Here is a 12,884-nt window from a genome sequence, read left to right as displayed (position 1 = left end):
TAGTGCCGTCTATTAATTGCTGTCCCTGATGAACTGAAATGTAACTTTTATCATATATTAAATTCCTTTCTAATTTGGATCTATTCATTGGCTCTTTGTTCCTCTGATTTATTTATCTCTTCCTAGCTTACCCAATACTATTCAGATCATGGTGGCTTTGTAGTGTATTTTATTATCTAATAATGTAAGTTCTTTTCTGGTAGTCTTTCTTTTTGTGCTTTCTTAACTAGCCTCAGATATTTATTTTTCAAATATACTTCAGATTAATTTTTTTTTACATTTCTAAAGTACTTTTAAATTTGAGAGTCTAATAGAAATTGCATTAAATATGCATATTATTTTTGAAAGGACTCATTTTTTATGAGAATAAGTCTTTTCTTTGAAACATGGTTTTCTTTCTGTATGTTCAGATCCTGTTATATGTCCTTCAATATGATTTTATGAATTTCTTCAAGTAACTTTACCTATGTGATGGTTATTGTTTTAAAATAACTCCTTAGTATTTTACAGTTTTGCCACGATTGCAAAAGATATTTTTTCTCATTTCCATTTCTAATATATCACTGCATTTATGAGAAAAAACTATATATTTCTATTTACCTTATCTTTAGCCACCTTCCCAATTATCTAACTAATTCCAGTAGCTTTTAAACTAAATTTTATTGGATTTTCTTGATATATAATTACATCCTTTGTAAACAAACATGTTTTTGTCCTTTAAAAAAATAACTGCTGTTTATTCTGATTAGTTCATTTTCTTGTCTTATTGAATTAGTTAAAATCTCCAGAAAATGTTGAATAATAGTGATGATAATGAGCATCTTGTTCTGTTCCCAATTTCTGGAAATAGCTTCTAAATGTCAGATATTTGCTATTGGGTTTTGGTAAATAGCTTTTATCAAATTAAAGTAGTTTTCTTCTATTTCTGTTTTGTTTTATATTTTATTAGCAACATTTCCTGAATTTTATCAAGTGACTTTTGGCATCTATTACTATAATGATATTTTTCCCTTCATATGTTGACGTACTGGCCTATATTGATAGATTACCTGATGCCAAATCATGTTTTTGGTGTTAAAATAAACCCTCCTTCATATTTTTGATGCTTTCTCCACATCTAGTTAACTAATATCTTATTTCAGATTTTGCGCTCATTCAAACTGATCCATGATTTTTTTCCTTTCTTTTTTAATTCAGCCTTTACAAGGCTTGGGAATTGAGAGTATGCTAGCTCATAAAACAAACCAGGAAACTTTCCAACTTTTTCTCTTGTCTGGAATAGTTTAGGTAACATTAAAAATCATCTGTTTTTAAAGGTTATATAAAACTCATGTTTAATATAATCTGTGGCTTGTGGTTTTTTATTTCATGCTTCATTATGGTAAAATACACATAACATAAAATTCACCACCTCTACTATTTTTAAGTGTACAGGTCAGTAGTGTTAAGTACATTCACACTGTTGTGTAACCAATCTCCAGAATTATTTTCATCTTGCAAAATTGAAATTCTATACCTGTTAAACAAAAGTTCCCCATTTCTCCCTTCCTTCAGCCTCTGGAAACCACAATTCTATTTTCTGCCTCTATGAATTTGAAGATTCTAGGTACCTCACATAAGTGACGTCATACGGTATTTGTTTTCCTGTGATGGTCTTAGTTTATTTAGGGCAATATTCTCAAGGTTCATCCATGTTGTAGCATGTGTCAGAATTTCCTTCCTTTTTAAGGCTGAATAATATTCCATTGTGTGTGTAGACCACATTTTGTTTACCTATTTGTCCACTGATGAACACTTGAGTTGCTTTACATTTTGGCTGTTGTGAATAATGCTTTTATGAACAGAGATGTACTAGTATCTCTTCCAGACCTTACTTTCAATTTTGGTGGGTATCTGCCCAGAAGTGGAATTACTGGATAATATGGTATCTTGTAATGTTTTACTAGCAGAGTTTTCATTTTTAAAAAATATTTTCTGTTTGTTGGCCTATTTGAGATTTCAACTTCTATGCTCAATTTTGATAATTTTTTCCTTGCTTGGAATCATCTATTTCCTCTAGTCTTTCACATTTATTTTCCTAGGCTTACACACATTATTGTTATAATTCTTTAACCTTTTTGGTACCTGTGATATACCTTTTTTCTTATACTTAATATTGTATGTTTTTGCCTTTTTTTCCTTAACCAGGTTTGCCTGGAAGGGTTTATCTATTTTGTTGGTCTTTTCAAAGAAGCAGGTTTGGGTTTTCATTTTTTTCTTTTAATTGTTTTTCTATTATTTGGTTATTTTCTATTGAATTAATTTCTGATTTTTAACTTTGTTAATTTCATCTATTTTCTTTTTGCTTAGTTTGTTCTCTTTCTAATTTCTTAGATTAAATACCTCGTTAGATTTGCTTTTAGTTTTTTTTTTTAAGTATTAAAAGCATTTAAGATGCAACTATTTGTGAAAACCTCTGTTATACCTGTAATAAATATGTAGAAACAGCACAAAAAAGCATTTGAGGCTATATTTTTTCCTCTGAGTACAGCTGTGTCTCATAAGTTCTGTACAGTATGCTGTTCTCTTTTTCATTACCAGATGATTTAGAATTTCAGTTTTGATCTTGTTTTTGATCTAGTAGTAACTTGAGAGTGTTTCTTAATTGCCAGCAGTATATACTTTTGGTCTTCAAGTTAGTCTTGTTTGACATTAATATTGCTGTTCCTACTGCCTCCCTGTTTGCATTTACTTGGTATATCTTTGCCCATTGCTTTATTTTCAGTCTTCTTTGTCACCTTGTTTTGAGCATATTTCTTGTAAACAGCATTTGGCTGTATTTTATTTTTTAACTTACTCAGACAATCTGTCTTTTTGATAGGGAAATTCAGTCTCTTCACATTTAGTGTAATATACTGATATACTTAGCTTTACTTATTCCATCTTATTTTATACATTTGCTGTTTCTTCCTCCCCACCACCCCACTTCTTTTGGTTACTTTTGCTGGCTTGGTTGAAATTCTGCTTCACTTCCAGATTTCTGGTGTTAAGAACTGAGTGGCTGGTTTCCTGAAACAAGATGAAGAAAGATTTGGGAAGAAGATCATGAGTTCCATTTGGATTTAAATTTTTAAGATACCTTGCAAACATCGAAGCAGAGATGTCAAGGGGGCATTCGGAAATACTGGAGTAGCATGTGATTAGCAAGCATGAGGTCCTAGGTTCAATTCCCAGTATCTCCATTAAACAAACAAAAAAAAGTCACTTGTGGCCTTGGCAAGCCTTGTGGAGGCTAAAGCCAGATAGGAGTCGAGGAGGAGAGTGGGAGGCAGGGAAATATGACAGCAAGGGAAATAGAGGGCCAAGTAGCTCAAGGCAGGTGTGCAGCCCAAGCAGCTCCTTTGTTTGCTAGTTTTGGGTGAGACCTTGAGTTTGCCTGCCTGCTGTGGGGGAAGGTCCAGCAGAATGGGGAGATCAGAGAGGAAGGGAATAGCCAATGGAACACCTTGACAGGTGGTAGCAGGTGAACCAGAGCACACTCTGAGGGCCAGGGCCCAGCAGGACGGGGGCAACGTTCTCCGCTACTTCAGGAGGGGAGGTGTGTGTGACCAGTGCCTGCTGCAGATGCTAAGGACGAAGGAAGGAGCACAGACGTGGAGGCAGGAGGAGGTGGGCCTTTCTGTCTGATGCTGTCTCCCATCTCATTTGGGTGGGAGGTGACGTCATCTGCTGAGATTGCAGTGGAACAAGGGGATCAGATGGTTGGGGAGAAGAGAAGAGAAATGAAGCAGAAGTTCAGGAGCATACGAGGGCATGTGTGGCTGCAAGAGGCCTTCCAGGAGGGGAGGGCGGGTCGGAGCAGAGCCTTTGGCTGGCCTGACGTTGGTGACGTTGATGACATTGACAATGCCCTCTGCATCTCCTGCAGAGCTCTGCTGCTCCAGTCAAAGCCAGCAGTGGGGCTGTTCCAGCCCCTTCCTTCTCACACAGCATCTCCCTTCACCCTGGTCATGTAGCTAAGACAGGTCAGAACATTGGGGCCATATACATGCTGTGTCCCAGGTCTCACACACTTACAACGATTAGCCCCAAATTCTCAAGATCTTCAAGATCTTCTTCTCCAGAAAGGTGTAAGACCTTCTAGGAATGCTTACGCATGCAACCCAAGGACCCTCTGGACACCACCAGATTCTGAGTTCTGGATAAAGCCATTTTCTTTCTAGCAGTCCCAGGGTTGGGAGGTGAGATTGATGGGCTAGGGTTTCCAGATGCCTCCCATATAATTAGAGCTGCTCCCCGATCCTCTTGCCCTTTTGTCATCCAGTGCATGCATGTACTGCCACCAATGCTGCCGAGCTGCTGGCCCAGCTGCTCTTGTCCCCCTCTCCAGATACCTTTCATTTCTAGTGACCAGCTCTTCCAGAGGGGGCTCCTCTGGTGAAGCTATAGGACTCTTTGTGACCCACTCCTTCATTGGCATCACTGCCCTCTTTTTATCAGAGTGCCAGTCTGAACTGAGTCAGGCCTACCTTTGCACCATACCTGGAACTGTTACTCGTCCAAACTCCAGGCCTTGCTGCTCAGTCTAGACCCCCATGAGGACCTCCTCTCGGGAACCTCACTATCTCTCCTCCAGCATGGTCTCTACTGGGGGCCTTGATCATTGTATTAGTTCTGTCCACGTCTGAATCTCAGCTGTGGACTGAGTTCAGGGTCTTTCACCAGAGCTTGGGGCCCATATAAATTCAGAGGTGGGGCTGGGCATCTGTTTCAGTATCCCTGGCCACACACACCGTCATCCTTAAGCTCTCTGAATGTTTTCTTTCTCTATGAAAACCAGGAGTCTGGTTTTCTAAGAACTCATGCAGGCCATTGGTGCAAGTGAGGGTGGGGACAGAGGAGGCCGGGAGCTCAGCCCTTCAGGCTGGCCTCTTTGAGTGTCACCTCTGGCCAAGCAGATATACCCAACTGCAAAGCCATGCTAGTCCACATGGTGCTTTTGTGCAGATCAGCAAAAAGTGCCATCTTTTGGTGGGTGCAGCCATGCCAGGCACATGGCTGGGAGAGCAGAGAGAGGGCAGAATTTCAGCTGTGTCTTGTCCTTTTGGCCAGATACCCTAGTGCAGGGAACAGTAGCACCAATTTAGGCTGTGGCCATGCCTAGCAATACAGAGAACTAAACAACACAGAGAGCCAAATATTGGATCTGGAGGAAGCATGTACCTGGGTTCTGATCCCATGCCATCTGAAATCCTGTGGGGAAAAGAAGATGGTCCTCAAGGGTCTCCTTCTGAGGCTCCATTCTTATATCTGGATCCCTCCCAGGCTCTGCAGCTCCCATTATCTCCAATGACCCAGTGTAGACTCTTGATGCATTATCTGTTCTCCCACTCCAGGGGAGTGCTGAAACCATGCCTGCAGGGGCTGACCTTATCCCCCAGGCTTCTGTGGAATAATCCAGACTTCACACAGAGACACTCACTCAGAGGAACGTAGGGGAGGTGTTTCCACCAAGGACTTTGAGAGGTGGTCAAGGGCTTCCTAAGCAGAGGGATGCCACAAGAAGAATCACTGGAGCAGGAACCTGCAGGTTATGTTCAATTATGTTAAAGCAGTCCAGAGGGGGCAGGCATGTAAGATTGTTGTTGGAGATCAATAGATATCAATTGAATTGGAGTGAAGGGCAGTGGTGGTCACAAAGGCTTCCCCAGATACCCTGAAGTACCTGAAATGATAGGAGAAGTTAGGGCTTTGTTTTGTGGACAAAGGGGCACCATGGAACGTTTTTGAACAGGAGAGTAGCTGGGTCAGATCCTGGCACCAGGAAGATGACTCTAGCAGCTTATGCTGGATGGTGAGAAGGAATTTTGGCCAAACTTGGTCATGGCATAGCTTTGTTCAGTGCTAGAGGGAAACTGAGAGCAGAAGATTTAGGAGATCATTCTGAAGAGCGTCTCTGAACAACCCTCTTTTCTTCCCTGAATTGAATATAATTAATTCAGTCATTTCACCAACTTTTCCAGATACTGTGTGGGTCCATGTGCAAGGATGGAGGAGGGCAGGAGGAATCAGGACGAGCCCTCCCCTCCCCCTAGCACTCTCTCCACCCCTCAATCAGAATGTGTTTTGATAAGTGGGGGCTTGGGGACAGCATAAGGGTGACAAACGGTGCCTCTCCCACCAATTAAATTTTTTAAAAAGCTGCTATGGAAGGAGCGAATATTAGTTTCCTGATTTATAAAGCCAAATGGATTAAGCTCATTCATTGCCTGAGGAAACAAAAAGGAAATCTTCAATACCTCTGTGCACATTGAGAACAGGAACAATACCGGTCTTTAGAAAGCAGAAACCTAATTTGGGGGAATCAATTACCCTCTGTGTCCCTGCCTCTGTGGGCTCTCTCACTGGCTCTCTCTCAATAGAGATTTCCTGGGAGGTAAAATGTGGAGAAGTTGGTCAACCATAGGCACACCCTCCGTTCAGCCTTACAGACAGAAGGCGAAGAACTAGTGTGTGTGGAGTTGGGCGGGGGTGTGCCTGGATATCAAGCACTTGTGGAAATCGTGTGGGGGGAGATGCAGGATCAGCTGGGACTTGGGAGGGCTCTGGAATAAAAGCTGGAGTTGGGGGAGGTATTGGGGTGTGCAGTGAGAGGGCAAAGGAAAGGGACGATGGGAACTTGGGGTTTATAACTAGGAGGAGGGCGAGCATAGTCCAGTTGGTGCACAAACCGGCGATGGGGGTAGAGGTACTGCCCCAGCCTGGCTCCAGAGACCCCCACAGCCTCCTGATCCTTCCGGTTTCTTTTCTGTGGTCTGCACTTGCCCTTGCGGGTTTGAGCGTGCAGTGGTCAATGGCGGGGCAATTAGGGGGAAAAAAAGAAAAAGTTGGGGGTGTCTACCACTGTTACCACGGATTCACATTCACAGCCACACACAGAAGCACTCACGCAGTCTCATACATTCCTGTGCTGCATCTGAAACCCTAGCCCACAGTCCCCAGACTCAGAGCCACACCCAGCCCCATGCATTCCCAAAACCCCACACTCACAAGGGCAGGGTCACGGACTCAAATCTGCACCCTACACATTCCCACTCTCAATCGCACACATTCTACTCCAAGTCTCATCTGAAGCTCACACAGTGGCTCAGCACCCCTCACAGCCCTCACTCTGGCATGTGGTGTCTCACACACACACACACACACACGTCCCTCACACGCACACACTGGCTGTGCTTTTGTGTTTTGTCAGAATTAATGAGAAAAGTTCCCGTGCCCTGCGGGTAATTAGTGTCCTTGGAGTTAAATAAGCTAATGGCGGGCACCTCTGGCCCAAGCAATTATGTTTGTGTATTGAATAATTGATTCAAAGGGGGGAAGGGCCGCTAATCAGATCTGAGCATAATGAATTGATTCAATTAACAGGGGAATCTGAGGGGCCCTGGGAACCGCAGGCTTCACTCGGCTGAGCGAGCGCGGCCGGCGCGGAGAGAAGGGCGCGCGGCGGAGGCGTCTCCGGCCCGGCCCGGGCAGCAGCTGCCGGATCGGCTGGGCGATCCCGGCCCGGCGGACGCGCGTCAGCCCCGCCCCGCCCCGCCCCGCCCCCGGGTCGCGCCCGCCCGCCCGCGGGGCTGAGCTCCCGGCGCCCGGCCGTCCGCCCCCGTCCGCAGCCGCCGCACGCGGGGCGCGGGTCCCGCGCGGGGTCCGCGGGAGCAGCGCAGGCGGGCGGCGGCAGAGTCCGAGCCGCCCGCCCTTTCGCGTCGTCGGCCCGGGCCGGGCTGGAGCCCGTGGGACCATGGTGTTGGACCAGGAGGACGGTAGGTACCCGGAGACGCGCGGGGCTCAGGGCCGGGGCGGCGGCGCGGGCCCGGCCGAGGCCACTCCGCTTGCGGCCGCAGCCTCCCCGCCACCCCGCGCCCGGCCCCGGCCGCCTCGGGCCGCGGGGCGGTTTTCGGCAGCGCGGCGGTGGAGGTGCGCGCTGGTGTGTGCGTGTCGGGGTGCGGGGCTCAGCCCCGAGGCTCCGTGGCTGGATGAGGAAGTCATACGGGCTACCCCGAGCCCTCCAGCCCCGCAAGCTCCGGCCGGGAACTTTCTCACCGGCACTTGCCGCCTCGCAGGCGCAAAGCTCCTCTCCGACCCGCGCCGCGACTGGCCCCCGCAGAGCCGGCAGCTCCCCAGTCTCCCGGCTCCTGGCAGGGCTGGGGAGGACGCTGGCTGTCAGTTGCCCCAGCCCAGCGTGTTGGGAGGTTCTCCGCTGGCTAGAGTAGGTGGATGGGCCGTATATCCAAGGTATCTGGCGCGGATTCACCCTGAAGCTAGGGAATTTTAAACTTCAGAGTCCTTCAGTTGTAATTTTGTATTAGTACTCTCTAATTCCTTTTCCTTTTAAAGACACCCTCACCCCACACCCGATTGCATAGGAAGCGCGGCTCTTACAAAATCTGGACCACCCTCTGGGTCCAACTGACACCCTTCCCATTCTAACTGCCAGTCTCTCAGGAGAACTCTCAGCCCTGCTGGGCCATGGACCATCTCCAGTTGCTAGGGCAGTTCCTTGGCGCCTGAGAGATGTAGCCCTGAGGCAGAAGGCTGCAAAATTTGGGGTTGGGAGGCAGCTGCTGGCCTGCAGGGCAGGGTCTGGCTAGCTGGCCTTTCTCTCTGGCCCCACTAGTCCCTTTCCCCATCCTACCACCTCCCACTAGGGTGATCACCTGTCTTGGTTTGCCCAGGACCATTTCTGTTTTATCATGGAAAGTCCTGGATCCTGGAAACCCTTCAGTCCCGGGGAAACCAGGACAGTTGGTCATCAGCCTACATCCACAGCCTTCTCCGGGCTGTTGTGCAGGGGTGGGTTGGCCTTTCATCAAGGGGGTAGGGGAGACTTGTCTTCTGGAATGCAGATTCTGCCTAGGCCCCTGAAAAGCCTAACAAGTAATAACTGCAGCTTCCTAGAAGGCCCGTCCAGTGTACTTCTCCACTCTAGCTGGTTGCAAATCTGTTTGCTTTTGTGTGAGCAGGGGGCAGGGCAGGGAGGGCACCTGAACTTGGCCAGCAGCCATCCTGATTATACTGCAAAGTCTGTAGTTTCACTCTGTCCCATCGACTGGCAGCCACAGGGAAAGGGCCCTGGCACTCCAAACACCCCTTTGAGTGTCACCTGTGAGGCCAACTTGTAACCCTGTCTTGGAGACAGCTGTACTGTGTTGGGAGCAGGGCCCTCAGGCTGAGGCACATCTGACAGGCTCCACTGAAGAGTTCTGGAATATCTGGTCTGCCTGGGCCCTCTGGCAATGCACGGAGTCTTCCCTCCTCCCCACCCTCCCCCCACCTCCACCCCAATGCAGGAATCCTTCCTCAGGACTTCACTGCCAGGTGCAATGACAAACTGCTAGGACCTGCCCAAAACTTTGTAAAGCAGCCAGAAACACCCCCCTTCCTCCTCACCATAACCTAGGGGGCTGATCCATCTTCCTCCCTCTGCTGTCCCCAGAGATATCTCAAGGGCATTTTGGAGCACTCTTGGCAGTGAGAGTACATGTTCATCACCTGTGGAATGTGTCTGGTGCGGGTGCCCTCCCACAGCCCCAGGGGATTGGAGGATTCCACCCTGGTGTTGTGGGTACACCCCTGAACCTGGAGGCAGCTTGGGTGGGAGTGAGCACGGCACGGAGTTACCTGCCTGCCCAGCAATTCTGCATGAGCTGAGAGAAAGGCCGCCTAATGAGCCAGGCTCATGCCTGGGTTTGTCAGCCCAGCAGGCTCCTTCCTGGGCTGGGAGCTCACGTCATCCAAACTGTCCAGGCTCGCCGGGCAGCTCTGTGAACCCGAAGGCCTCTGTGGAGGTCCTTCTCCCAATGAGCGCAGGAGCTCGATTCTCACAACTAGGGATGCAGAGAGAGCCGCCTGTGGGCGCTAGCTGCCAGCCCTCCGCACACAGCACCAACCGCCTGTGGCCACCCTGCTTCCGCAGTTCATTGCTCAGTACCTCAGACTTGCTCCAGTCTCTGGCTTCGGACACAAGGCCCCTGACTCCCTGGAGGGATGCTGGCTGTGTGGCTGCTAGTTAGGTACCTTGGAGGCTGGGGGAGCTGGTGTTGGTCCAGAGTCGCAAGCACGACACATGGATGAGACAGTGGGAAAGTGGCTTCAGCTAGTCGAGTCCTGGTTTGTGAGTCAGGGCCAGACCCTGAAAGTGAGGAGAAGCAGCCCTGGAGATCTGGGGTGAGGCTGCAACCTCTGTGGAGTGAATGCCTGCAAGTAGCACAGAGGCTTCTACAGCGAGAAGCTACCCAATGCCAGCCTGTCAAGCCCGTTGGTTGCTCCACTGTCCGGCCTCCAACCTGGGCTGGGGTGAGGGGCTGGCACTCAGTGTGCCTGCGGCAGCCGTGCCAAAGCCTCCCTCAGACCTGAGGGTACAGTTCGGCTACAGTGGCAGGGGAGAGATCAAGCTCGCAGTCCTGAGGGATTGTGAGTCTGTGCAAAATGATATATTTAACATCAAATATATTCAAGGACTATTAGGATTAAGTATTCAAGATGAAGGGGAAAGCGAACCCCTCTGAGCTGCGAATGAGGTATATCATTAGAAGCAGCCTAGGATAGAGGAAGGTGGACTGCAGCACCACTCCCCCGTCCCCTACCCCTGTCAAGAACCCTGCATTGGGGCCTCCCACAGCTTAAGGGCACAGCCTGACCTCCAGATCTCCTTTGTACCCAATGCCAGCCCCCCACCATTGTATGGGGTGCCACAGTTTACAAAGTACATTCACATGCATTAACTCATCTGATCCCCACAGTGACCTTGGAGATAGCAAAGCAGCTCTCCCAATTCACCAACAGGGAAACTGAGGTCCCGGGAGAGAAAATGATTTGCTAAGGGCCACTGTTGGTGATAGGCAAAGATGGGATGAAGTCTCAACTGCTTGCCCTTTGCCCCTCCTGGGTACTCCAGCTTCCTTCTCCTTGCCTAGGTCTAGTCCTCAGAAGTGACTGTGGGGGTGAGCCTCTGACACTTCTATCTGGAGCCTTCTTTGGTCTAGAGAAAAGCCATTAAGATTTCCATCCCATCCTGGAACTCTGTACTGTCAAGAAAAAAAAAAATTCATAATATTGACTCCTATTCCTGGAGTAGGCAGCCTGGGCACCAGCTCCTGGGCTCTGGGGAAGAAGCAGAGTCGAGGAGAAGAGGAGATGAACACTGTCTCCCTTCCTGCCTCCTGAGTTGCAGAGCAAGAATTGTCTCTGATTCTGTAGTAGCAGGAATCTTTGTTTTCACTGCTGTATCCCCAGTGCCTTAGAATAGTGCTTGGTACGTAATACATGCTCAATAAACAGTTCTGGAATGAAAAAGCCTTCAAGGCCATACTATGCTTGCTCAGAAAGAAGTGAGATAGGATCCCACTCTCTATGGAACTAGGATGTTCTCGGGAAGGGCTGCTGGGCTAAGAAGTGTGGTCCTGTAAGACAGTAGGAGAATTTGTGCCCTGTGGAGGGTTAACTTTGCCAAACCCAGGAAGCAACCAGAAACCGCTGGCAAGGAGGTAGGAAGGGAGAACACGAGGTCAGGGAAAGATCACCCGGTAGGAGTGGAGTGGCAGAAATCAAGGCTGAGGGTCTGGGGGTGACAGATGGGGTGGTCCACCAGACGGTTATTGGGGATGAGGACCCTGGGTCCTGAGCCGAGCCATGAGCCGAGTTGGGGCCGAGAGGCCTCCAGGTGGCGCTGCGGAGCCGGGCAGCCGCGCGTCTCCACTCCCCATTAACCCGGGAGGGAGGGGGTCCTCGGGAAATGTGTGCATTTATTCAGTAGCAGGAGTGCAAACCTCATACATTGAGGGAGAAAGGCAGCGGGAGACGGCCGCCGAGATTCCTCCATCTCTTTGAATATAATTTTAGATTGAGATTCAGATTAAATCCGAGGGGAAAACACTTTATGAGGCTGAAAGCTGTGTCGTTGCCAGAGCCAGGGTTATGAGCTATCAAATGCAATTACATTAAGACAGATTATACTGGGCAAATTGAGCCATTTAGAAGGTGAGAATCAAAGAAACGGCTCTGATCCTCTCTTCCCCCTTCTCTCTCCCTCTCCCTCTCTAAATTGCAGTTCTTAGTTCCTTGCAATTCTGAGGCACAAAAGTAGGTGAGACTGCTTTTGTATCTGCGAAGTGCTTCACTCCTGAATGTAATTCTAGCTGAGTGCAATCTAGGTTAAGAGCCGGACAAGCGGGTAATTAGAGCCCGCTCGCTGCCCGAGGACCGGCCGCCCCGCCGAAGCGCGCCCGGAGTCGGCGCCCTTCTCCCGGCCGAGCCGAGCTGCGGCTGGACACGGAGCGCCCGAGATGATGGTGCTGGACAAGGAGGACGGTAGGTGGCGGGCGGGGGTCCCAACGCCCCGAACCCCCGCGGCCCCCGCGGCGGCGCGAGGGAACACACTCGCCGGGACACAGGCACACACTCACCAGGCTGTGCTGGGCTTGCCGGGCGGGCGGTCCACAGGGGGCTTGGGGCCAGGGGTCGGGGGAGGGCCGAGTGGGACTCGGGTAGGGAGGTGAGTGAGTCCCGAGCTGCGCGTTCCCCGGCCGGGCCGAACCGAAAAGCGAACCGCGGGCGGGCGAGCTATGCTCCAGCCCTGTGATGCTCTGCGGGGCCGCGTGGAGGCTCTGGCTGCCCTCCGATCTCGGCGCAGTGGCGGTTCGCATAGAGCATTTCGTCTTTGCGGCTGCTCCTCTTACCGCAGCCATCACCCTCGCGCCGTCCGCGTAACCCGAGAGGCGCTGAGCGCCGAGCAAATCAGTGGCTTGGGGAGAATTGTACTCCAAAAAGACAGCGCTCGCCCGCCGGGGGATGCCTGGTAGGCGAGGGGAAAGCCGGCCGGACCCTCGGGGAGACAGCTGCCCAAAACCTCG

At 49.7% G+C, this 12,884-nt stretch overlaps 1 protein-coding gene across 4 annotated transcripts in view; it reads left to right on the top strand.

The window, feature by feature from the left end:
* The first annotated feature begins 7,607 nt into the window (after positions 1–7,607).
* Positions 7,608–12,884, top strand: part of LMO1 (LIM domain only 1) — a 39,546-nt gene continuing 34,269 nt past the window's right edge. The window contains exons 1-2 of one of the 4 annotated variants that reach the window (XM_072969439.1): positions 7,622–7,796; positions 12,083–12,342. Coding sequence is in view for 2 of the 4 variants with exons in the window: in XM_072969440.1 (XP_072825541.1) it covers positions 12,318–12,342 (25 nt within the window). In the remaining 2 variants the exon portion in view is untranslated. Of the gene's footprint in view, positions 7,797–12,082; positions 12,343–12,859 lie in introns of those variants that run through there. The other 3 variants (XM_072969440.1, XM_072969441.1, XM_072969442.1) reach the window with 3 other exon arrangements.

Source organism: Vicugna pacos, chromosome 10 (assembly GCF_048564905.1).
Source record: "Vicugna pacos chromosome 10, VicPac4, whole genome shotgun sequence".
Taxonomy (NCBI): domain Eukaryota; kingdom Metazoa; phylum Chordata; class Mammalia; order Artiodactyla; family Camelidae; genus Vicugna; species Vicugna pacos.
Note: the sequence above shows the minus strand (reverse complement) of the source record. Positions and strands in the feature narration are given on the sequence as shown.